We start from the raw sequence: 23,921 nt of genomic DNA on the forward strand, positions 1-23,921 counted from the left end.
GAGGTCCGTTGAAGTCTGATGGTACTATTTTTAAAAGTATTTATTGATAAAGGGGCACACAAATAAGATTAATGCAAACATACAGATAATATACGTCGTCAATACTAAATCTAAAAGCGCGGGTATAATAATAACCAATAAGAAATAGCTCTATCGTTGTCTAGGGGATAATGTATTGTCCAATGGAAATATAAAAGTCACTGTTAGTTCGTTCAAGCTGCAGCGTTTTGGGTTTAAGAGAAAGATGGTTTAACTTGCCCAGGTCTTTTATGATGCCAATCCTTTGAGTCGGGGAGTTGGTTTCCCCGTTGTTAGCTGAAAGCCGTTTTCCATGTTACAAGCCACCAGTCCCAGGCAACGGAACTGAATGCACGTGGCCTCCTCCAAATGGCTTCCTGTTATCATGGGAGTGCTAGCATTTCTTCTGGTGCGTCTGAGGGGCTGTTCCCCCAGACCCTCTTTTATCCTGACTCGCAGGGTCATAGATGTCAGTCAGGTTGGGGGTGATGCAATCTCTCCCTCAACCAACCCACTTTGCCTGAGGGCGTCCATGTAGTACAGTCTCCAATCCACAAAATTCGCCTTCCGGAGACAATGGCCATGTCCCGTAGCTTTACGTCGCCGAGGAATGAGACATTCCGCACGTCTCTCTCTCATTCTCCTGGGCCCCCTGACCCAACCCAACAGTGATCTTGCAATTCTCACAAAGGAGGGGGCTGCAGGCATAACAGTACAAGGTTGTTGCTGAACCACCACTCAACCAGCTGATCTATCACATTCTGATACATCTCCTTGTCACTATCTGAAATTCTACCAACAGTAATTGTGTCAACAGCAAATTTATAGATAGCCTTTGAGCCTAGTAACACAGTTGTGGTTGCAAGGAGAGTAGAGCAGTGGGCTAAACGTGCTTTGTTGGGGTGCTTCAGTTTTGATTATCATCAGAGAGAAAATATTAGTTTCGATCAGCACAGATTATAGTCTCCTGTTGAGCATCCAGTTGCTGAGGGAGGTACAGAGAACCAGGTTTTGGAACTAGTTGATTAGAAATGATGGTATGATTGTATTGAATGTTGAGCCGTTGTCAATAAACAGCAGACTAATGTAAGTATTACTGTTGTCCAGATGATCCAAGGCTGAGTGGAGAACCAGCAAAATTGTATCTGCTGTAGACCTATTGTGGTAATAGGCAATTTGCAGCAAGTTATTTGAGTTTCTGTCAGCTTGAGCCAGTCCGGCCATTCTCCTCTGACCTTTCTCATTAACAATATAGGAATTTACAGGAAACAAGAAATAGAATTTTTACAAAATTCTAAACATAAACAAAATCTGACAAGCAACCAATGTGCAAAAGAAGACATACTGTGCAAATAAAAACTAATACTGAGTACATGAGTTATAAAGAGTCATTGAAATTGGATCTGTAGAATCAGCTCAGAGTAGTAGTGAATGAAGTTATCCATTCTGGTTCATGAGCCTGGTGGTTGTAAGGTGATAATTGTTTCTGAATCAGGTGGTGTAGGGATGTAAAACTTCTATATCTCCTGCCTGATGATACTACGAGAAGAGGGCATGGCCTATATGGTGAGAATCTTTGACTGATGTTGCTTTCTTGTGACAGTGCTGTATGAAAGATCAGGGCTAGAACATTTTTTTCTATGTAACCAAGGCGTACTGATTTGAATTAATTGATAGAAGGATTTGAGGAGATTTAAGATCTATTTTCACTCAATTGTTTTTTGAGATTGTAATTCACTTCCTAAGTGGGCGTGGAGGCAGAATTTTCCCATATTTAACAAGTACTTTGGTGAGGACTGGGTGAAACATAACTTCAAAGACAATGAAACTGGAATAAGGAAGTGGCATTCACTGAAAGTTCATTTTCATCTGGCATGAACACGATGGAAGAAATAACTTCTTTCTGTGCCGTGAAGCTTAAGTTCTTTGACTAGTTTGGCACAGTCCATTAAGTTGGTAGTTTGCTGATGTTACTGCCTATTTGCAGATGTATGCTAACTACACCTTTCACACTTAAATGTTCAGCTGCTACAGCTACATCTCACTTTACACATTGCACAGCCAAACCAAAACCAATGATATAAATGAAGTCAGGTGTGCAGATAGTCAATGGAACTTGAAGGTCAACTACAACACAGTGCTCCCTGCAAAAATTACCCATCCTCACTCAAATCCATTGAGATGCTGGGGGGCACAGAGAACATGTGCAAGTCATTGGTAATTTGCACTTACCAATCACTCAGGACCTCACTGTCCAAAACCACCTCAACCCCTCACAGCTTCTCACATACTTTCAGGGGCTTCTTTTTGGTCTTGGTTCCTTAGCTTTGTCAATTGAATTATAAATTAAACAAATTCTGAACTTGAAAAGCAAGGAGCTCATTCTGGAACTAGCAGGTTCCCTAGGTTTCTCCAGGGCATGGGTGATATGGCCACTTATACTTCTGCTTGTGAATTTGATTTCTCTGAAAAGACTGATTTCTGCTGTCTGTACAAATGTAAATAATATTTTTGAGAAGAAGTCCCTCTCTGAAAAGGCTGTGCAGTTGCTTACAAATTTCATGCAAAATTTACAAACCTTGCTGTAGCCAATTGCAAAAAAAATAGAACATCACGACATTATACTATACTATATCCTGTTGTCACTGGCATAGATGTAGTTACATATGCTACTGCAGTTGGCCCCAAGCTTGAGGTAGCTCTGAGTTGGTCCTGTAATTTTGGAGGTGCTATATTTAGATGAGACTGTGAATTTGAGCCACTTGAAAGTGGGTATCAGTGGTCCTTTTGCTCAATTCAAAGCAGTCCAATAGAGCAGCGGTCCCCAACCACCAAAGCGTACTATCAAAGCAAAGCGTACTATCGGGCTGCGAGGAAATTATATGATTTGGCGATATGAAACAATATGAGTCTGCTGCACCTTTCCTTTGGTGTCAGCAGACACCAACAGAATCAACAAACTCATTCGTAAGGCCAGTGATGTTGTGGGGGTGGAACTGGACTCTCTGGCGGTGGTCTCTGAAAAGAGGATGCTGTCCAAGTTGCATGCCATCTTGGACAATGTCTCCCATCCACTCCATAATGTACTGGTTAGGCACAGGACTACGTTCAGCCAGAGACTCAGTCCACCGAGATGTAACACTGAGCGTCATAGGAAGTCATTCCTGCCTGTGGCTATCAAACTTTACAACTCCTCCCTCAGAGTGTCAGACACCCTGAGCCAATAGGCTGGTCCTGGACCTATTTCCACTTGGCATGATTAACTTATTATTAATTAATTAATTATGGTTTTATATTGCTATATTTCTTCACTATTCTTGGTTAGTGCAGCTGTAACAAAACCCAATCTCCCTCAGGATCAATAAAGTATGACTGTCTGTCTGTCCTCATTCCCTGTCATGCCCACTGTTGAACTTTAAAGCACACAAGGTCATCACGCGCCTAAACGCAGTGATACCCTTGCGCCAGGGATCACTGGTTGGTCTCAGGTAACTGGCCGGCGAGGAGTACCGTTGCTACTGGCCTGGAGCGCAGACAGATGGGCACCGCCTGTAAACCTGTTTAGCACACTGAATGCTCATGGGGAACCCAGTGCTAAAATATTCGCAGACGACCTAATTTGGGCTCAGAGTTTCGTAAGTAGCAGAGCAGCTACCTCGCTACGACCTACTGAAAGTCATCCTTTGAGCCAAACTTTTGTCGGCCGATAGATTCTACCTACTTACAAGGGGTACGGGCACGCGCCCTGTCGCACTCCTTGTTCGGTCAGTCACTGTCTCCAGACTGCGACTACCACGGCCCCGGCACGGGAACCTCTGGTCTTTACTTTATCCTCTCACCCCACCCATGACCAGCCACACCTGGCCAAGGTGGCGGGCAGGCGGGAAGCTGGAGTTCGAGCCCGGAGGCTGTCTAATGAGGCAATGAAACCATCAAAACTGCTTCGGCACCTTCAAGCACCCTGCACTTAAAAACAAACCCGTTGAGTTTTTTGTGCAGAAAAAACGTGAGCAAGCAGGACAGAAGCAAGTGCTGAGAGCCACGGAAACTAAATTGCGGAATAGACTGGACATAAGGAACCCTCTTCGAGTATCGCTATCTCCTATCACTCCTCAATGGGACCATCTTGTTGCAGGCTCCCACTGATTCAGCGATATTGGTGTGTTACAATGATTATATATGTTCATACGAGGAAAATATGTGCTGTGTGTTTAATATCCAAACGTTACTTAAAATGTTATGATGTTATTGACTCATAAGTGACTTATAATTGACTTATCACTATATGCATGCGAGGAAAATATGCGCTGTGTGTTTAGTATTAAATTCTTTAGGTGAACCCTTTTAGAAACGAAATTGAGTGTATTAGCCACTTATAAGTTGACTTATCACCTATATTCCTGTTGTGATTAATACCTCCCCCCCCCCCCCCCCATTCGGCTGGTCTGCAAGAATTTTGTCAATATTAAACAGGTCCACGGGCATAAAAGGTTGATGATGCCTACAATAGAGTCCTCAGTGGCATACTGGTCAATATTTAATCCCTCATCAATGTCAGTTGAAAAAATGAATTTCCACAAATGGAAAACTCTTGTATTTTTCCCTCACTCAATTTCACTAACCTTTTGTAGGAGGTTCCTGCACCTGACAGAACTTTCCTCTTCATATACTTAGCACTATTTTATTTCTTCCAACCAGATTGTGGAAATTATTTGTCATTTATACTCACAGTATGCATAGAAAAAAATGTACAGCAGTAACCATTTTTTAAAATGACACCAAGTTGAGTGATTTTGAGGGTTGTTATTTTGCAGTGCTTACAGTGCAGAATTCATTATTAATTCTTCCCAGTTCATGAGCAGTGTGTTTTCTTGCTTCTGCTTCTGTCAGAGTGAAGTGTAGAATTTAAAAATCTAATCCTATGATTCTGATTGCGAGCAGATTACAAGCAAATATAACTGAGATGTTTGAGAAATTCATGAAGTGGATTGAGGAAACCTTTTTTGGGGTTTGAGCTAAAAAGTGCTAAAATTCTGATTTTGAAAAGGACTTCACACATCTCATGACAAAAACTTGAACTCTCCTTTAGCCAATGTATGGTTGCAGGGTAAAACTTTCAAGACCTGGATTGGCACACTTATGTTAGAAGACTATATTGATGTAATGGTGCAAAGTCAGACAGTTGTGTTTAGGAACATGTAAAAGTGGGTAAATCCCTAGAGATAGATGAGATCTATTCTGGGATGCTATGGGAAACGGGATACATGGTTGTAGGGGCACTAATGGAGATTTCTTTCATCTTTGTTAGCCATAGGCAAGGTACTAGAGAATAGCTAATGTGCTTTCATTTAAACAGGACAGTAGGGATAGAGTCATAGAAAAATACAGCACAGAAACATCCCCTTTGGCCCATCTAGTCAGTGCTGAGCCATTTAAACTGCCAGCTCCTAATGACCTGCACCGGGACCTTAGCCCTCCATATCCCTACCATCCAAGTACCTATACAATCTTCTCTTAAACTTTGAAATTGAGGTAGCATGCACCACTTGCATTGGCAGCTCATTCCACACTCTCATGACCCTCTGAGTGAAGAAGTTTCCTCTCATGTTCCTCTTAAACTTTTCACCTTTCCCCCTTAACCCATGACCTCTTGAAGTCTCACCCAACCACAATGGAAAAAAGCCTGTTTATGTTTACCCCACCTATGAGCTGAGTAACTATAGGCAGATGTGCCTTATGTCAGTGGTAGGGAAATTATGAAAGAAAATTCTTATGAACTGGATTTATGTACATTTGAAAAGTCAATGACTGATTAGGAACAGTCAGCTTAGTTTTGTGCAGGGGCAATCCTTTCTCAATAATTTGATTAAGGTTTTTTTTTAAGGAAAGCACCCAAAGGGGGACATTGAAGCTAATGCTGATGCTGATATACGTTGCCTGAGTGGACTTTTGTACGGTTCTGCATGGTAGGCTGGTCCAGAAGGTTTTGAAGTCCAATGCGAGCTGGCTAATTAGACTCAAAATTAGCTTGATGATAGGAGGCAAAGTGTTGTGGTGAAAGAATGGTTTCCTGATTGGAAGTCTGTGACTAGTGGTGTATAGCGTGGATCAGTTCTAGGACCTTTTCTGTTTGTGATATCTTAATGTGTTAGATGTGAATGTAGGAGGTGTGATTAGTGAGTTTGCATATGATACAAAAATTGATATTATGGATGGCAAGGAAGATTGACTCTCTACAGCAGGACATTGATCAGTTGGAAAGTTGGGCGGAGAATTGGCAGATGGAATTTAACCCTGGTATAAGATAATGTTAATGACCAGAGACCTAGTGATTCAAGACTATGGTTCCCCCTGAAGTAGTAGCACTGGGAGGTTAAAAGAGTGGTGAAGAAGACGTATTAAATACTTGCCATCAGATGTGGAGGCATAGAGTGTAAGAGATGAGACATGACTTACAACTTGCAACTTTACGAAGTGCTGATTTGGCTACACTGGGGTCTTGTGTGTAGTTCTAGATCCCATGCTACAGGAAGGTTGTAATTGCACTGGTGAGAGAATACAAAGGTGATTCACCAAGATTGTACCTAGATTAGGGACTTGAATTATAGGGTGATATTAGATCAGATAGGCTTGTTTTTCCTCAGGTGAATGAGATGGAAGAGTTACCTAATAGAAGCATATATAATTATGAGAGTCATAGAAAATCCAGCCAAAGACAGGGGCATGTTAATGCTGTTTAATGTGGTTCCAAATAACTAATACTCCAGATGGCTAGCAGATCAGGGAGCATCTGTGGAGAGATAAGAACCATGTAACTGCTACAGATTGATAAGTTCTGATACAAACAGAAAAGCAAATTATCCCATATTGTTGAATTTGATCATTGAGTTCCAAATGCTACACATGCCGAGATCTAAGGTGAAATGTTGGTCTCCAGTTTTCCATTGGGCTGCAGACTGGTGGATCAGGATGGGAATAGGAACAGATATCGAAATGACAGGAAACTGGAACCTCAGTGTCACCCCTGTGGACTGAATGGAAATGCTCTGAAAAATGGTCCCTAGTTTCTGAGAGATGGCACACATCAATCTTTGACTTTGATCAAGGAATTTGTTTTCCTTTAGAGCATTGCGACACCAGGAAACCAATGAAGTTCCTTTGAACCCTTGTCGATTGCAGTATCATAAGTTGATTTGCAAATTCTACAGTATTATAATATTTAAGCACTTTTACTGTTCATGGGAATTTCTCCATTGCTGACAGGAGTGCTGATCTAACAATAGAATTATTGTCTTCAGAAAGAGAAATCTTAAATTTTGTTTTGGTTCTTAAAAATCTTGCACTTTTTTATATTTTTAAAGTTAACCATTTTATGAAGCACACTGTTATGCAACAAAATATTGCGAAATCAACAAGGATAAAATGCAGTCTTAGGAAATGTCAAACTTTCTTACAAAATATGTATTGCACTAGCTGATTTCAGCTTTCTATTACATTAGACTTGCGAATTGTTTACACAATGAGTTTCTGAAAGATAACACATATCAGTCTTTGACTTTGATCAAGGAACTTGCTTTCACGTTGAGCTTGTGACACTTCAGGAAAACCAATGAAGTTCCTTTGAACTATTTCAAATTGCAATATCTGCAATATTTTGCATTGTTTTTGAACTGTAATAATGTCAGAACTAGTACAGTGTAGAGAAGAAATAACCAATTTGCTCACAGCAAGTTCAGCAAACAACCATGAACTGAAACCCTCTTTAGGAATCCGAGATATAACAGGAGCAGTGCTTTGCTTTTTTAAAGTATTTTGTAAGTAAGTGTTTTGCTCTTTTAATCTTGGTATAGTTTCTACTTAAGCCAAAATCACGATTTTGGCTCCTGAATAAATTCAGTGACATCCACAGCACTCTAGGGTAAATAATTCCTGTGATACAGTTCCTCTTGAGGAAGAAATTTCTCCTCATTTTCACCTGAAAAGTGCAGTCCATAATTCTGAAACTTCATTGTGTGGGGAACAACCTTAATAGTCTGTCAACCCCCTCAGAATTCTGTAAGTTAGTGATAATTGGTTGAAAGTTATATTGACTGACATCTGAGAGAGCACTACTCCTCAAAGTAATGTAATGGGATCTTTCACGTTCCTCTTCCCACTGCGTGAGCTTTATGTTTAAGCTGTTTCTCCTTCCTCTTGGTATAGCAAATAGAAATCCCTTAAATCTTGTAGGAATGCAGTAATGATAGGGAAGAGAAGTGCTAGGTACTATCAATAAAAAAACTGAGATAGAGAATTCTTTATTACATCTCCAAGATATAGGTAGACTACTTGGTTAATACGAAATTACCATTTATGGGAGCCTGCTGCCTGAAAGTTTCTTATGTTGCAATAGTGACTACACTTTATAAGTATCTGTCGAATGCTTTTGGACATGCAAAGATTGTAGAATGGCACCACAGAAATTGACATCTTTATTTCTATTTTTTCAGTAATTATCTTAAGACTGTTGTGGACCTGGTGTTGAACAAATGTTATTAACATTGCACAAAGTTGCAGTAGAAAATTACAGGTTAGCAATGCCATTCAGGAACTTAGTCTAATCTGCACAAGGCTGAAGCAAATGCATTTAAAAAGAGTTACTTGAAGCTCATATTATCCAGCAGTTTGTATTTAAATAATATCTTTATTATAACGTCATGCGCTAGGGCACATCATAAATCTGTGCTGAAGCCACATATGGAGACAATGAGGAAGATGACTAAAAGTTTGTCAAAGAGGTGGCTTTAAAGGAGTGTCTTAGAAGGAGAGTAATATAGAAAATTAAGTGGAGTTTTGGACAGAACTTCAGAGCTTTAAGCTTTGGGCACTGAAAAGAAGGTTTTCTGTTACAGAGCAGAAGGGGCCAAAATTGAAAGGGCACAGAGATCTTGAAGAATAGTATTGAGGGAACGTCTTTGAGTTTCTTACTAAGGTAAGAAAAGCCAAGATCATTGAAGGGCTAGAACAGAGGAATAACTATGCAAAAATAAAGCTGATAAGATTAAGGATCAATACTAGAAGGCCGGTGTTAATCCTTAAATCCCAGAGACGATGGGGAAGTGGGGCTCTTCGCAAATTCAAATACAGGTTTACTGCAGTCTAAAGATAACACCAAAGGTACATGGGAATAGTGAAGTTTCACAATAAAGGATGAAAGTTCCAGCAGTATCTTCCTGGGGTTCATTTAGGTGGGCAAGTTTATTGGGGCTGCTATACTATATTGAATGAAAAAGTACATTAGAGCAAAAGTTCCCATGTAATTCCAGTGAAAATGAATAGAACCTGCACTATTATGAGCTCTGAATTACCAGAGAGCTCCGCCTCATCGAGCAGACAAATGGAAAATGATTGACGTTCCTTCTTTAGGTTATTTTATGCAACAAAATTTCAAGGAAGGAGGAAATCTACAAGTATAAATTAAAATGATTAAAATGCATTTATAAACAGTATATATACAGAACCACCTCATTTATCTTTGTTCATCTATCATTATTATTAAAATCAAAGTCAATGTCTGTTGTGCAGTACTGCTTGTTGTTGAACGGTCTTGTACCACTGCAGTCCACCCAGTGAGGTGCTGCTGGGCAGCAAGTTCCAATGATATTGCAGATTCAGCAGACACATTTCCAAATAATACTTCAAACTACTGCTTTTCTTATGTGCCTCCTCCTGTTGTTCATCTTTCGATGAAGTGGCAGCGATTGCAAGATTGAGAAAATGCTGTTGAAAGGACCTTGATGAGTTGTTGCAGTTCACCGTATGGATAATACACATTGCAGCTAGGGTACGTGGGTGGTGGTGTGAGTGAATGTGTTTTCCTGGAAGTGGTAATCAGGTCATACATATCCTGAGGTCTTGATCTGGTTATCAGTGTAATTACAGTGGTTGTTTTATTTAGACTTTTCCAGCAGTTTCAGGCAGATTGTCTACAAATTGGCATCAGAAGCTGTCCCTCCTGTGTGAAAGTGATTCCCCGTGCTAGGTGAGCAGTTGTCTACTGCAGACTTAACTCCACTTGAAATGGACACACTAACTGGCCGCTTGATCATCTTGAAGACAATGTTTCTGTAGCCCTTGCAGGCAAAGAAGTATATGAAAGGGTCCAGGCAGCAGTTGAGGTTCATTATGGAAACAGTCAGATGGAGAGCCATTTGAAAATGCTGTTGCTCCTGGCAGGTTGGTGTGTATAGCAACTTTTTGATCATGTGCTGCATAATGGCCACGTGGTATGGGGTGAAACATATGAAAAACACAAAAAGGACAAGTAGGATAACGTTGTTGGCCTTTTTATTTCGCCCGGATTTTTCAGTTAAAGGGTTCTGTTTTGCTGTTCTGACAAGTTTTGAACTGACTTTAGAATAACTAAACATCATAAAGAACATAGGTAGAATGTAACCCACAACACAAGCACCAAGAAGCATTTCTGGAAGATTTGGCAAACCTTCAAAGTTTGGATATTCCATGCATGTTACGAAATTGCCTTGAACTTCTTTAGACATTGGTATTATTAGCAGTGGCACTGTCTGGCAGAGTATAATGAACCAGATGCCTATGCAGATCTTTTTGACAATGTGGATATTTCTGAACTTTGAATAGCGGAATGGATATAGAACAGCAATGAACCGATCCAAGCTTAGACAGGTCATGAAGCTTACACTAGCATATACGTTGCTGTAACAAATGAGTGCGGTTATTCTACAAAGTATTTCACCCATCTGCCAGTTAAATCCACGTGCATAGTACACTATCCGTGCAGGTAAAACAGCTGCAAAGAGGATGTCTGAGATCACCAGATTCATGGAATAAAGTGTAGTTGAATTAACTTTTTTCTGTTTTCTTTTTATGGCCATTATGGCTAGGATATTTCCAAAGATGCCGACAATGCATATCATGGAGTAGACCAAAGGTAGAAGGATTCTGGCTATATTGCGGTGAGCATACAGATCACATTCTTCTTTGGTTTCATTTGCAGAAATGTTGTTATACGCCATTGAATGATTCATGGTCAGAATCACTCCCACAGTTCTGTCAAAGAAACAAATCTGAAGTTTAGTTTAAGATTTATCAGGCATTTACTATTTCATCTGTGGCAATAGTTGTACATGGTATATTGTTATAATCTGGAAAGCAAGCCTGAAGTATTTATGGAAGCACTACTAAGAAGCTGCAAAAGGGAAACATGGAATACTTGAGGGAAATTTATAATTTGCAGGAGTATAACTAAAGCGCAAGAAGCATGGACCTAATTGAAGAGCTCTTGTATAACGGCACAAGTACGATGGACCAAATCGCTTCCTGTGCTGATTCTTTGATTCTTTCTTATAACCCTTCAGCTGTCTTTCTGGTTGACTTCTATCAGGCATAAGATTATTTTAGTATTGTATCAGATGTAATACTTAAACAATATACCGACTTGATGGCTGCAAGGAGTGTAGCTCGCACTATTGTTGGCAAAAGGCTCTATGCACATTTATGCATATTCTAGGGATGTGGTCTTTCAATTAAGTAGAGAGGCTGAAAGAGCTGAAATTGTTCACCTTAAAGGGAGATTTAAAAGAGATGTTAAGTTTAGTTTTGGAGGAGTAGGGAGAATCTGTTTCCAATGGTAAGGGATTCAGTGAGCATAGGACAAAGCTACTGACAAACGAGCAGGGATCTTTTTTAACATGTCATAATCTGAACGATCTGAGGCATTCAGTAGAGTCTTCCTGTTTTTACTTCTTGCTTAATTTTGACCTCTTTTTTTAACCTGTTGTTTTTTTCAACCATTTTTAAGACCTTTTTTTGAAACAGCTTGTTCAATTTTTACTTCTATTTTTTTTAAAACCTGTTTTTGCCTCTTGTCTAATTTTTAAATGTTTTCTGGCGATTATTCATGCAACAAAATGATCAGAAACAATGTAAGTTGTGTTACCATTCAGACCAGAAATCTCACAGAAGATGCATTTAGGGAGATAAACGCGTAAAGGAAGAAGCTGTAGATAAACTCTCTGGTTGAGGAAGTCTAAAGAAAGCTGAGTGGTTTGCAGATTTCACATCCAACAGTTAACCTTAGCTGTAAGTTTATATGAATATCTTTAAGTACAACAAAAGCTGTTCTACATTCAGACAATTTTTTAAGGCTACTTGAAGCATATCAAGAGTTCCAACAAATGATCATAAAATGACAAGAGGATGCACTGTGTTGCTTGGAGGCTAAAATGTCATACGGCTGTACAGTTACTTTCAGTGCTCACTGAATGCATTTGTTCTTGCAGAGCCAGAATGGGAAGAGTCGGGGGGAGGGGGGCAGAAGCAATTGGATTTGATGTGCAAGGAATAGAGTGGCAGGCTGGAACAACTGAAGGAGATTGAGCAAAACAAGGGATGGAGCATATTTCTCTTTCACCTCATTGAGTCCAAAGTGACTTTCAGAGCATTCCCATTAATTCATTTCTTCCACACATTGTTCTGCAATTGTATTCTCTCTCAAAAGCCCATTGTTTCACCCTGATTATCCTGTCATCCATGTCCACTAGACAACTTGTAGTAACTAACAAACCTACCAGCCAGCGTGCCTTGGGATATGGGAGGAAAGCAGAGCACTCAAGGTCATAAGGAGAGCATTCTGATTCAATATTGAGGGTAGTAGAGCTCAGAAATAAGAACAAAAAAACCTTAAATTTACTCAGCAGGTCAGGCAGTGCCCATGGAAAGGGAAACATAGTTAATTTTTCAGATCAGAGACCCTCTGTCAGCCCTGAAGGTAGGAACTGACCAAGGTCATAGGGCTTATTAGAACAAGTGGTTAAGTGCTATGTAGCATTAGGGTTCTTAATAATAAAATCTGAGGCTACGTCCACACTAGACTGGATAATTTTGAAAACGCCGGTTTCACGTAAAAACGATAGGCGTCCACACCAAGTGTTTTTGAAAATACCTCCGTCCACGTTTAAATAAGTATTTGGGTGAATCTCCTCCTACTGTGCATGCGCAGGACACATCTACAGAAAACAAGCAACATGTTTGGTGTAAAATCTCGCTGTGAAAGTGCGTGTTTAAGCAGTTACAGATTAGAAAAACTTTAAAGGAAATTGCCGAACGATGGACAGCTGTTGGCTCTCGCACAGGAGGACTTAAAACTAAAAGAAATAAATACTGGAGTGTATGGAGGCAACCGACAGGGAGTTCATGGACAGTATGACCCAGCTGACGACGAACATTGAAACCGACTAACTCTGTTGCATTAATAAAGCACATTGTTAAATGTATAAAGTATGTCTGTATCAGTGTTATTTTGTATTTCCATACTATGTTACATTAGGCTGTTACACATCTATTGTCAGAGAAGTACTTGCATAAATAGGTAAATCTACCTTCATACCAGCAAGGATAGAAAACAGGGCAAAGAGAGTATACTTATTTATTCAGTAAGTTATGGGTCAAAGTATTTGGTGAACACATTTCTAACTCTTCTGTCTTCAGTCTCGTTGGCGTATGTTCTGAAATTGTTAGGTTGTTTGGGAGTTGTGTTCAAGAAAACAATGAAATGCCACACTGCCGCCACCATATGTTCTGGCACGTCATGACAGCATTTTTAAAAATCTCTGGTTACACACCCTGGAGGGCGTTTTAGAAAAGCTCTGTTTTCAGGGGAGGAAAACGCCATTTCAGTGTGGACAGAGGGACAAAACAAAGAGAAGAAGCTTTGGTTACAGATTTATCTGGTCTAGTGTGGACGTAGCCTGAAGCTTATAGCAGAATGATTATTGCATACACCTATTGATTCCCACAGTTATCTTGACTATACCTCGTCACACCCTGTCTCCTTTAAAAATGCTACTCTCTTTTCCAGTTCCTTCACCTCCACCACATCTGTTCCCGGGATGAGGCTTTCCTTTCCAGGTAATCATTAAAGATCCTCCTTCGTCAAAGAATGGAGCTTTCCCTTCCTCCACCATTGATGCTGACCTTACCTGCACCTCCTCTGTTTCACGGACATCTGTGCTCACCCAATTTTCCTGCCACCTTCACAGAGATAGAGTTCCTTTTGCTCACACCTACCACCCTATGAGCATCCACATCCAACACATCATCCTTTGCCACTTCTGCCATCTTCATGGGATCCTACCATTAAAAACATCATTACCTCCCCCTCCCCCACTTTCCGTAGGAACATCTCCCTCTGTGATTCCCTTGTGCGTTCGTGTCTCCCCACTAATCTCCCTCATGGCACATGTTCTTACAAGCGACAGAAATTCTGCACCTGCCTATTCACCTTCTCCCTCACTTCCAGTCAGTGCCTCAAGCATTCCTTCCAAGTGAGGAAACTCTTCACTCGCAAATCTGTTGCAGTTATCAACTGAATTCAATGCTCCCAATGCAGCTTCCTCTACCTTGGTGAGACCCAATGTAAATTGAGGGACTGCTTTGTCGAGCACACCCACTCCATCCTCTAAAAGCTGAATTTTCCATTGCCTATCATTTTAATTCCTTTCCCCTTTTCTGTTCTGACATGTTGATCCATGAACACCTCTTCTGCCGTGAAAAGGTCACTCTCACAGTGGAGGGACAACACCTCACCCAATTTCCCTCGGGATCAGTAACGTATGTCTGTCTGCCATAGTTATCCATGTTGATGGCATGAACTTCGATTTCTTCTTCCAGTAATTTTCCTCTCCTCCTTCTCCCTTCTATTTTCCACTCTGGCTTCTTATCTCTTTTCCTCACCTGCCTATCACCTCCTCATGGTGCCCCACCATTTCCCTTTCTCCAATGGTCCACCCTCCTCTTCTATCAGGTTACTTCAACTAGCCTTTGCCATTTCCACCTTTCACCTCCCAGCTTCTTATTTCTTGCCTCCACCCCCCCCCCCCCAAACCCAGATTCTCCTATCATCTTCTTGTTTATCCTCCTTTTTATTCTGGTGTTTTCCCCCTTCCTTTCCAGTCTCAGTGAAGTGTCTTGGCCCAAAACATCGACTGTTTATTCATTTCCATAGATATTAACTGAACTGTTTTTTTGTGTGTGTTGCTCTGGATTTGCAGCATCTGCAGAACCTCTTGAGTTCATTGTTGCATTTGTTTGTGTAAGATCATTTACCCTATCTGGACTTCTAATGAGGTTGTAAACCTATTAAATCTTACTGTCATTCTCCTATACTCCAGGGAATAAATTCCTATCCTATTCAACCTTTCCCTGTAATTCAGATTTTCAAGTTCTGGCAGCATCCTTGTAAATTTTTTTTGCACTCTTTCAATCTTATTGCTGTCTTTCCTATAGGTAGGTGGATGCACACAATACTCCAGATTTGGCCTCAACATACCATCCTAACACCTATGTGCAGTACTCTGATTTGTGAAGACCAATGTGCCAAAAGATCTCTTTATGGCCAGATCTACCCGTGACGCCACTTTCAAAGAATTATGGATCTGTATTCTGAGATCCCTTTGTTCTACCACGCTGTTCAGTGCTCTACTGTGTAAGTCCTACCCTGGTTTGACCTCCTAAAGTTCTTCAATACCTTCCTGTTGACCTTTGCTCTTCCATTCATCCTTGTAATATCTCTTTTGCTTAAAGCAAATGCTCAGTTCAATTAATTTGATGTTTATCTGTACGTGTCCTCTTTCTGTCACTGCCAGTACATCTTCTTTACTTTTCTTACTTGTCCACAACTCTCCTGAATCTCAATTTCATCTTAGACAATACCACAAAATTTTATAACCACGGTCAACAATAAAAATTAATGGTTCATAACATTGCAAACTAAAGCAGTAAACCAGAGAATTTCAGAATTTAGCAAAGGAAGACTGAGCATTGTTGATGAAAGTAGAATATGAGAGTAGTCCAGCAAGAAGCATAGCATCAAATTGTAAAAGTTTCATTCAATATGCAAAAAGGAAAAGATTTCAAAAATTGATGTCGAAGCCTCAGGGACAATAATGAGAAACTATGTTGACAATTATGAAAATGGGAGAGAAAATAAGACCATGAGATATGGGCGTAGAAGTAGGCCATTCGGCCATTGAGCCTGCTCTGCCATTCAATCATGGGCTGATCCAATTCTCCCAGTCATCCCCACTCCCCTGCCTTCACTCCATACCCTTTGATGCCCTGGCTAATCAAGAACCTATCTATCTCTGCCTTAAATGCACCCAGTAACTTGCCCTCCGCAGCTACTCGTGGCAACAAATTCCACAGATTTACCACCCTCTCAGTTTTCTCCGCATCCCAGTTCTAAAAGGACGTCCTTCAATCCTGAAGTCATGCCCTCTTGTCCTCGAATCCCCTACCATGGGAATAACTTTGCCATATCTAATATGTTCAGGCCTTTTAACATTCGGAAGGTTTCCATGAGATCCTCCCCCTCATTCTCCTGAACTCCAGGGGATATAGCACAAGAGTGGCCAGATGTTCCTCGTATGGTAACCCTTTCATTTCTGGAATCATTCTTGTGATTCTTCTCTGAACCCTTGCTAAGGTCGGTATATCCTTTCTAAAATAACTGTGGTTAAGAAGGCATATGGTGTATTGGCCTTCATCAATCGCGGAATTGAATTTAGGAGCCAAGAAGTAATGTTGCGGCTATATAGGACCCTGGTCAGACCCCAGTTGGAATACTGTGCTCAGTTCTGGTCAACTCACTAGAGGAAAAATGTAGAAGCCATAGAAAGGGTGCAGAGGAGAGTTACAAGGATGTTGCCTGGATTGGGGAGCATGCCTTATGAGAATACGTTGAGTGAACTCAGCCTTTTCTCCTTGGAGCAATGGAGAATGAGAGGTGACCTGATAGAGGTGTATAAGATGATGAGAGACATTGATCATGTGGATAATCAGAGGCTTTTTCCCAGGGCTGAAATGGTTGCCACAAAAGGAGACAGATTTAAGGTGCTGGGGAGTAGGTACAGAGGAAATGTCAGGGGTAAGTTATTTTACTCAGAGTGGTGAATGCATGGAATAGGCTGCTGGCAACGGTGGTGTACGCGGATACGATAGGGTCTCTTCAGAGACTTTTGGATAGGTACATGCAGCTTAAAAAAATAAAGGGCTACGGGTAAGCCTAGTAATTTCTAACGTAGGGACATGTTTGGCACAACTTTGTGGGCTGAAGGGCCTGTATTGTGCTGTAGGTTTTCTGTGTTTCTATGTTTCCAGTAAGGAGCCCAGAACTGCACACAATACTCCCAAGTGTGGTCTCATGAGAGCCTTATAGAGCCTCATCATCACATCCCTGCTCTTATATTCTATACCTCTAAAAATGAATGTCAACATTGCATTTGCCTTCTTCACAACCAACTCAGCCTGGAGGTTAACCTTTAGGGTATCTTCCACAAAGACTCCCAAGTCCCTTTGCGTCTCTGCATTTTGAATTCTCTCCCCATCTGAATAATAGTCTGCCCGTTTATTTCTTCCACCAAAGTGCATGGCTATACACTTTCCAATGTTGTATTTCATTTGCCACTTCTTTGTCCATTCCACTAAACTATCTAAGTCTCTCTGCAGGCTCTCTGTTTCCTCAACACTACCTGCTCCTCCACCTATCTTTGTATCATTGGCAAATTTAGCCAAAACTCCATTAATACCATAGTCCAGATCATTGACATACATCGTAAAAAGCAGCAGTCCGAACACCGACCCCTGTGGAACTCCACTGGTAACCAGCAGCCAGCCAGAATAGCATTCCTTTACTCCCACTCTCTATTTTCTGCCGATCAGCCAATGCTCCAAACATGTGAGTAACTTCCCTGTAATTCCTTGGGCTCTTATCTTGCTAAACAGCCTCATGTGTGGCATCTTGTCAAAGGCTTTCTGAAAATCCAAGTACACCATGTCGACTGCATCTCCTTTGACTACCCTGCTTGTTATTTCCTCAAAAAATTGTATTAGGTTTGTCAGGCAGGATTTTCCTTTCAGGAAACCATGCTGGCTTTGGCCTGTCTTGTCATGTGCCTCCAGGTACTCCATGGAAGAAGATGCAGAAATAGTGAAGAAATGCCCGTCTGGACTAAATTAGGAACTGAAAGAATTTTGCATTAGCAAAATAATTGGTAACAGTGAAATTAATGGGCCTGAAAGGTAATGAATCCCCAGCACTCAATGACACATAGTTGTACTTTCATGGAAAATGGATGCATTGAATGCCATGTTCCAAATCCCAAAGGTTTCGGAACGATTCTAACAAATTGGAATGTGAAAAAATATAAGCCCACCATTTAAAACAAAAACAGGAAGAGAGCAGGAAATTATAGACAAGTTGGTCTGAAATCAGTCATAGGGAAAGCCTTGGAATCTGTTAGTAAGGAAGTGGTAAATAAAAATAGGATTGTGAAGAGTCAGCTTTGATTTATGAAAGGGAAAGTTTGATATATCATTTGAAATGCTAATTTACAGAATACATGATTTCTTGCATCTGCAGACTCTGTTATGTTTAACACCTATGTATCTGGTTTGTTCAGCTTTTCGGAAGGACTATTCTGGTGTGGTTTGCAAATGGGTCAGTTTTGGACTGGGAGGCTGTAACTAGCAGGCTACTTTTGGAAAAGATGCTGGGACACTCATCTGTTTACAATCCGTGTTGTCGGTTTGGATGAGGAGATTAAGAGTCAAGTGTCCGAGTTAGTTGTTGACACTAAACTAGGGGGCAGTGTTGAAATTGATGAGGATGTATTGAAGCTTTGCAGAGAATATTGATAATCTAGATAAAGAAGCAAGGACATGGCATATAAAATATGATGCGGGATAATGTGTGATCATCCATTTTGGTAGAAAAAAGCAAGGCAGCATTTTTTTTAAATGGTGAGGGATTAGAGTGTTTTGATTTTCATTGGAACATGAGTGTCTTGGCTCACAAGTCATTGAAAGTTGATGTGTCAATTCAGCAAGCAATTGTTGTCCTGGTTTGGAAAGGGATTTGAATTGGACATGGTCCACCAATTATATAGAACCCCATGAGATCGCATCAGGAATTTGATTTGGAATTCAGGCTCTCCCTTCTTTGTCATTTTATCTAAGGAAATATTTACTTGCAGTTAACGAAGTCCAGTGAAGGTTCACCAGGTTGATTTGTGCGATAGTGCTTTTGTCATATGTACAGAAATTACGCCTGCTCTCTCAAGTTTAGGAGAAGATGTGATCTCATTTCAACATAAAATTCTGACAGAACTTGTCAAGGTCGGGCTACTTTTACCCTGCCTGTGAAGTCTAGAACTGGTGGTCACAGTTTTAAGGTCAGTTATTCAGGACAGAGAAGTGAAGAAATGTCATTATGTCAAAGGGAAGTGAATCTTTACACTCTCGCCTCTGGTCTTCATTTTCATTTTTGCCTTCCTGTCAGTTACATTTATTATTCTCGTCAAATTTTTGTGTCTGATTCATTTGTTTCTCATTTAGCAAATTCCCCTGTTTTATTTTCACTTCTAGTCATGAAAATCCTTCTCACTTTAGTTGTGACTAAATTATTCTTGTTCCATAATCTTTCACTGCAGTCTTCAGACAGTTGTCATCTTGGAATAAGTGACCAGTAAGTTCTTTCATAAGGAACACGTAAGAACTCAGCAGGTCAGGCAGCACCTATGAAGAGGAGTGAACAGACAGCATTTTGGATTAGGCAGGATCTGTCCATTTTCCTCCATAGATCCTGCCTGACCTGTATTCCTCCAGACTGTTGTATGTTGCTCTGTGTTGCTCCGTTGCGTCTCTATCGGAAGCATATCTATCATCTCTGATTATTCAATCCCCTCACTCACCATCTGTCTTGTAACCCATGTTGAACTTTGTTTAAATCAGAGAATACTCTGCACATTAGTTCATTGAAGGTTCTAAAACGATGGTTCCAGAGCCGACAGGTTACACCTCTGGAATGACTGACCAGTTTTGGACTCTTTTCTCTTGAAAGCTGATGGAGGCATAAAGTTCAGAAACCACTAAATGATCAGTCTGCTTCAACTGAGGATGGAGAAGGATCCAAAACTCATAGACATTTAATACAGGAGAGTTACTTCTAAATGTAATTAGTATTCAGGAGCATTGTTTTAGATGAAGATCCTTCCTTACTCAGAGTGTAGAAGTTGCAGTCACTGAGTTATAGTCGTAGATGCATTTCAGGAGAAGTGGGTTAATGGACAAACACAAAAGGAAGAAAAGCGATAAGGTGATCACTTCATGGGGTAAAGAGCAGTGGAATACTAAGAGACTAAACAGTAGATTTAGGAGGTGAAAGGATGATGAGATAAAATTCTGTAATAATTTAGTTGTGGTGGTGTAGAGAATATCAGCAAGGTGTCTCAGCTGGTAGAGTTGCTTCTGATAACTCGTGCGATTTGGGTTCAGCCCTGACCTCCAACATACTGGATTTGTGGTATTTGCATGGTCTGCTTGTCAGCGGGTAGGTTTCCAATGGGTGCTTCAATTTCCTGCCACATCCCAAAGACCAGTGGAGGTAATTGAATTTTTGAACATTTGGTGTACTTTGGCTAATTTAAGGAGAAATTAGCTAGGTATATAAAGGGGAAAGAAATGAATTGGTTGCTGGTGGGGATCATGAAAAGAATATGAAAATCCAATTTGATGTGTAAACATCATGGACTAAATGGCTGTTTCTATGCTGGATGTGTTACTTAACTCCGTACTTCACTTCTGTGGGATTCAGATTTAAATATATTAACATAATTACATCAATTTAATCTGTGTATAGTTTATGCATTTAAACAAATGGTTTCATGTTCTTTTAAAAAATAAATCCATTTGAATGTTCGAACTAATAGTGCTCCATTCTGTCAGTGTCCATAGTAGAGACTGTACAGATTGAGTGCACTGCAGATTACATTAATCAGAAAGAACACTGAACTTAACGTTCTCCTCAACATAGAGTTTCACAGCACACTGATTCCATCCTTATAGTGCAACCAAATAGTGAAATAATTACTGCACTGTAATATTATACTTGGGATATTTTTGCATTAATAATTTTGAAACCTTTGATATAATACTGCACTCCTATTTATTTCTTGGTAGTTTTCCTACCATCTTCAAAATTTCCCACTGTAACCTTTCAACCACACTGTTGTAAACCTCTTATCTTTGACTAATACCCACTTTACCCCATTTTCATTGCAATTATCTGTGATCTCAGCTTTACACTTCTTTGAAAGATTCTGTAGGAAGTTGTCTTTCGGTTATTTCTCTTGAACTCTCATTCTGCATACACCTTCTCAAGAGCCCCTGTTGATATATACAATCAAACTACTTGTAGAAATTGAAAGAAATAAACCTTATATTTTAGATACAAGGATTTCCAGCATCTGCAGAATCTCTTGTGCTTATATTTTAATGTTGTGTAATAAACATTTGAAGCTTTGGCTATGATGCTGTTTCTTCAACAATAATTGAGTATTTTTTAATTGAACTATGTTAATCATATTTTAATTTTTGAGGAATTTGCTTAATAACTGCATTTTATTTTTTAAAAAACTACTGTTAATTGTCTGAATTATCTCATCTTTATTTACCCCAATCTGACAATCTTTAAAAGACTTTAGAGAAATATTTTTAGAATGTTTTCTGTGATTTGTACATGCAGAGGTACTTTTAAGAAATCACATCTTGCAGAACTCTTTAGGAAAAGTGTTTCACAATTTCCATAATACTTTGTCAAGTACAAACTCTCAAAGGCATTGTGTGCAAAAGTATTGGTTATATTTATGTAATACTGCAGAATATAAAGTTGCAATGGAAATAGAAATATATCACAACAAAAAGCAGAACGTTCTTTTACAAGATTAAAGTAAGTTATCTATTCTTAAAATGCTTGCATAATTACAATAAACTTCTCAAACTTTGAGAGTTGGTACTTACATTATGAATGCCCGTAATTTTTTTCCAGAACTGGACCAAACTGCTGATCTTGTAATGTTGTACCTGATTTTAAATCGCCAACATTAAACAAATCTGTGGTACATGAGATAAGTTTTAAAAATGCAAGCTAAACCTTAATTACTCTGTTTCCTGTGGTTTAGCCTGCTCTACAAGTGTGATCTGCTCTTGTCCATCTCTCTAAGAAGTGAAACTAAAGCAATCTTACTTCATGTGCTTCTCCTTATAAATGATCTGTTAACTACACACCCACAGTGGTCAGGTTATCCCACAGTGAACGTCCCTCCCCTCTGACAATACAAACTGAGAACGAGGTGCAGAGAGGGCAGAACAAAATCTTAGTTCTTAATGGGATCTTCAGCCAAGACTAAAGAGACTTCAACATTTTGAAAGGAGGATAATGGATTGAAAAAAGGTGGGGGGAAAAAGGAACCAAACTTTAAAATTTCTCTCAGGGTAATTGAAAGAAAGTAGATCAAATTATTCTTAGTCAGGGCATGGGTGACATTGCTCTGGCCAATTTCACATTGGTTGTTCCTTTTTAACTCACTTTTGAGATCTGAGCATTATATTTTCACTGTTGAGTGTACAGGTGTTCCCCCCCCCCTTACAAAGGTAGAGCATTCCTATGAAACCTTTCTTAAGCCGAAATGGCGTAAAGCGAAGAACCATTAATTTATATGGGAAAAATTTTCTTAAAAGCAAAAATCCTCTTTGCAATGCAAAAACAGGTTACTAATATAGGTCAAACACGAGGAAATCTGCAGATGCTGGAAATTCAAACAACAACACACACAAAATGCTGGTAGAACACAGCAGGCTAGGCAGCATCTATAGGGAGAAGCGCTGTCGACGTTTCGGGCCGAGACCCTTTGTCATGACTAACCGAAAGGAAAGATAGTAAGAGATTTGAAAGTAGTGGGGGGAGGGGGAAATACAAAATGATAGGAGAAGACCGGAGGGGGTGAGATGAAGCTAAGAGCTGGAAAGGTGATTAGCGAAAATGATACAGAGCTGGAGAAGGGAAAGGATCATGGGACGGGAGGCCTCAGGAGAAAGAAAGGAGGAGGGGGGGAGCACCAGAGGGAGATGGAGAACAGGCAGGGTGATGGGCAGAGAGAGAGAAAAAAAACAAACAACTAAATATGTCAGGGATGGGGTAAGAAGGGGAGGAGGGGCATTAACGGAAGTTAGAGAAGTTAATGTTCATGCCATCAGGTTGGAGGCTACCCAGCCGGTATATAAGGTGTTGTTCTTCCAACCTGAGTTTGGATTCATTTTGACAGTAGAGGAGGCCATGGATAGACATATCAGAATGGGAATGGGATGTGGAATTAAGATGTGTGGCCACTGGGAGATACTGCTTTTTCTGGTGGACCGAGCATAGGTGTTCCGCAAAACGGTCTCCCAGTCTGCGTCGGGTCTCACCAATATATGAAAGGCCACACCAGGAGCACTGGACGCAGTATATCACACCAGCCGACTCACAGGTGAAGTGTCGCCTCACCTGGAAGGACTGTCTGGGGCCCTGAATGTCTGGGGACACCTGTATGTGCTTAATGGATAATTCATTTTAAAAAGTAACAAATTCCAGAACTCACCAGCAAACTCCATTGTTGCATTGTTAATGATGAGAAGTGTAAATCATCTCTCAGCCTTTGGCAGTTCATTTGGCAGTTCATTGTTAAGTGGATATCTTTTTATTGCCATAGGATGCTAAATAATTTTCACAATAGGAACACCAAGTGCCACTCGTTTTACTGTAGTAGGACTGGAAAGGTAATTGATTAGAAAAGAGAAAGTAGCCATGCAGGTTTGTAGTACTTACAGAAAAAGACATTGGTCTTCAGTGGAAATAGATTTCAAAAGCAGGGAGGTTAGAATAAAAGATTGGACATATGGATTACTGTGTGGGGTCACTGTATGTTCTCTGTATTATAAGAGTGGAAAGACCCCATTAAAGGCACGAGAAAAGTTGTAGGGAATTAACTTTCAGGAAAGGTGAACAAAGGAAG

At 40.2% G+C, this 23,921-nt stretch overlaps 2 protein-coding genes across 2 annotated transcripts in view; one reads left to right on the top strand and one right to left on the bottom strand.

The window, feature by feature from the left end:
• ubac2 (UBA domain containing 2) overlaps nucleotides 1-23,921 on the top strand; it is a 189,419-nt gene that overhangs the window by 61,036 nt on the left and 104,462 nt on the right. The window lies entirely within an intron of this gene.
• On the bottom strand, nucleotides 5,156-22,087 carry gpr183a (G protein-coupled receptor 183a). Its single transcript, XM_059970501.1, has 2 exons — nucleotides 21,889-22,087; nucleotides 5,156-11,082 (listed from the first exon to the last, which is right to left on the bottom strand). Exon 2 carries the CDS (start codon nucleotides 11,058-11,060, stop codon nucleotides 9,984-9,986), a length of 1,077 nt encoding a protein of 358 aa, XP_059826484.1. The 5' UTR covers nucleotides 11,061-11,082; nucleotides 21,889-22,087; the 3' UTR covers nucleotides 5,156-9,983.

Source organism: Hypanus sabinus, chromosome 5 (genome assembly GCF_030144855.1).
Source record: "Hypanus sabinus isolate sHypSab1 chromosome 5, sHypSab1.hap1, whole genome shotgun sequence".
Classification (NCBI taxonomy): Eukaryota; Metazoa; Chordata; class Chondrichthyes; order Myliobatiformes; family Dasyatidae; genus Hypanus; species Hypanus sabinus.

Bases quoted from the DNA above. Each gene is read 5' to 3' on its own strand.
- gpr183a (XM_059970501.1), bottom strand. From the start codon at position 11,060: ATGAATCATTCAATGGCGTATAACAACATTTCTGCAAATGAAACCAAA.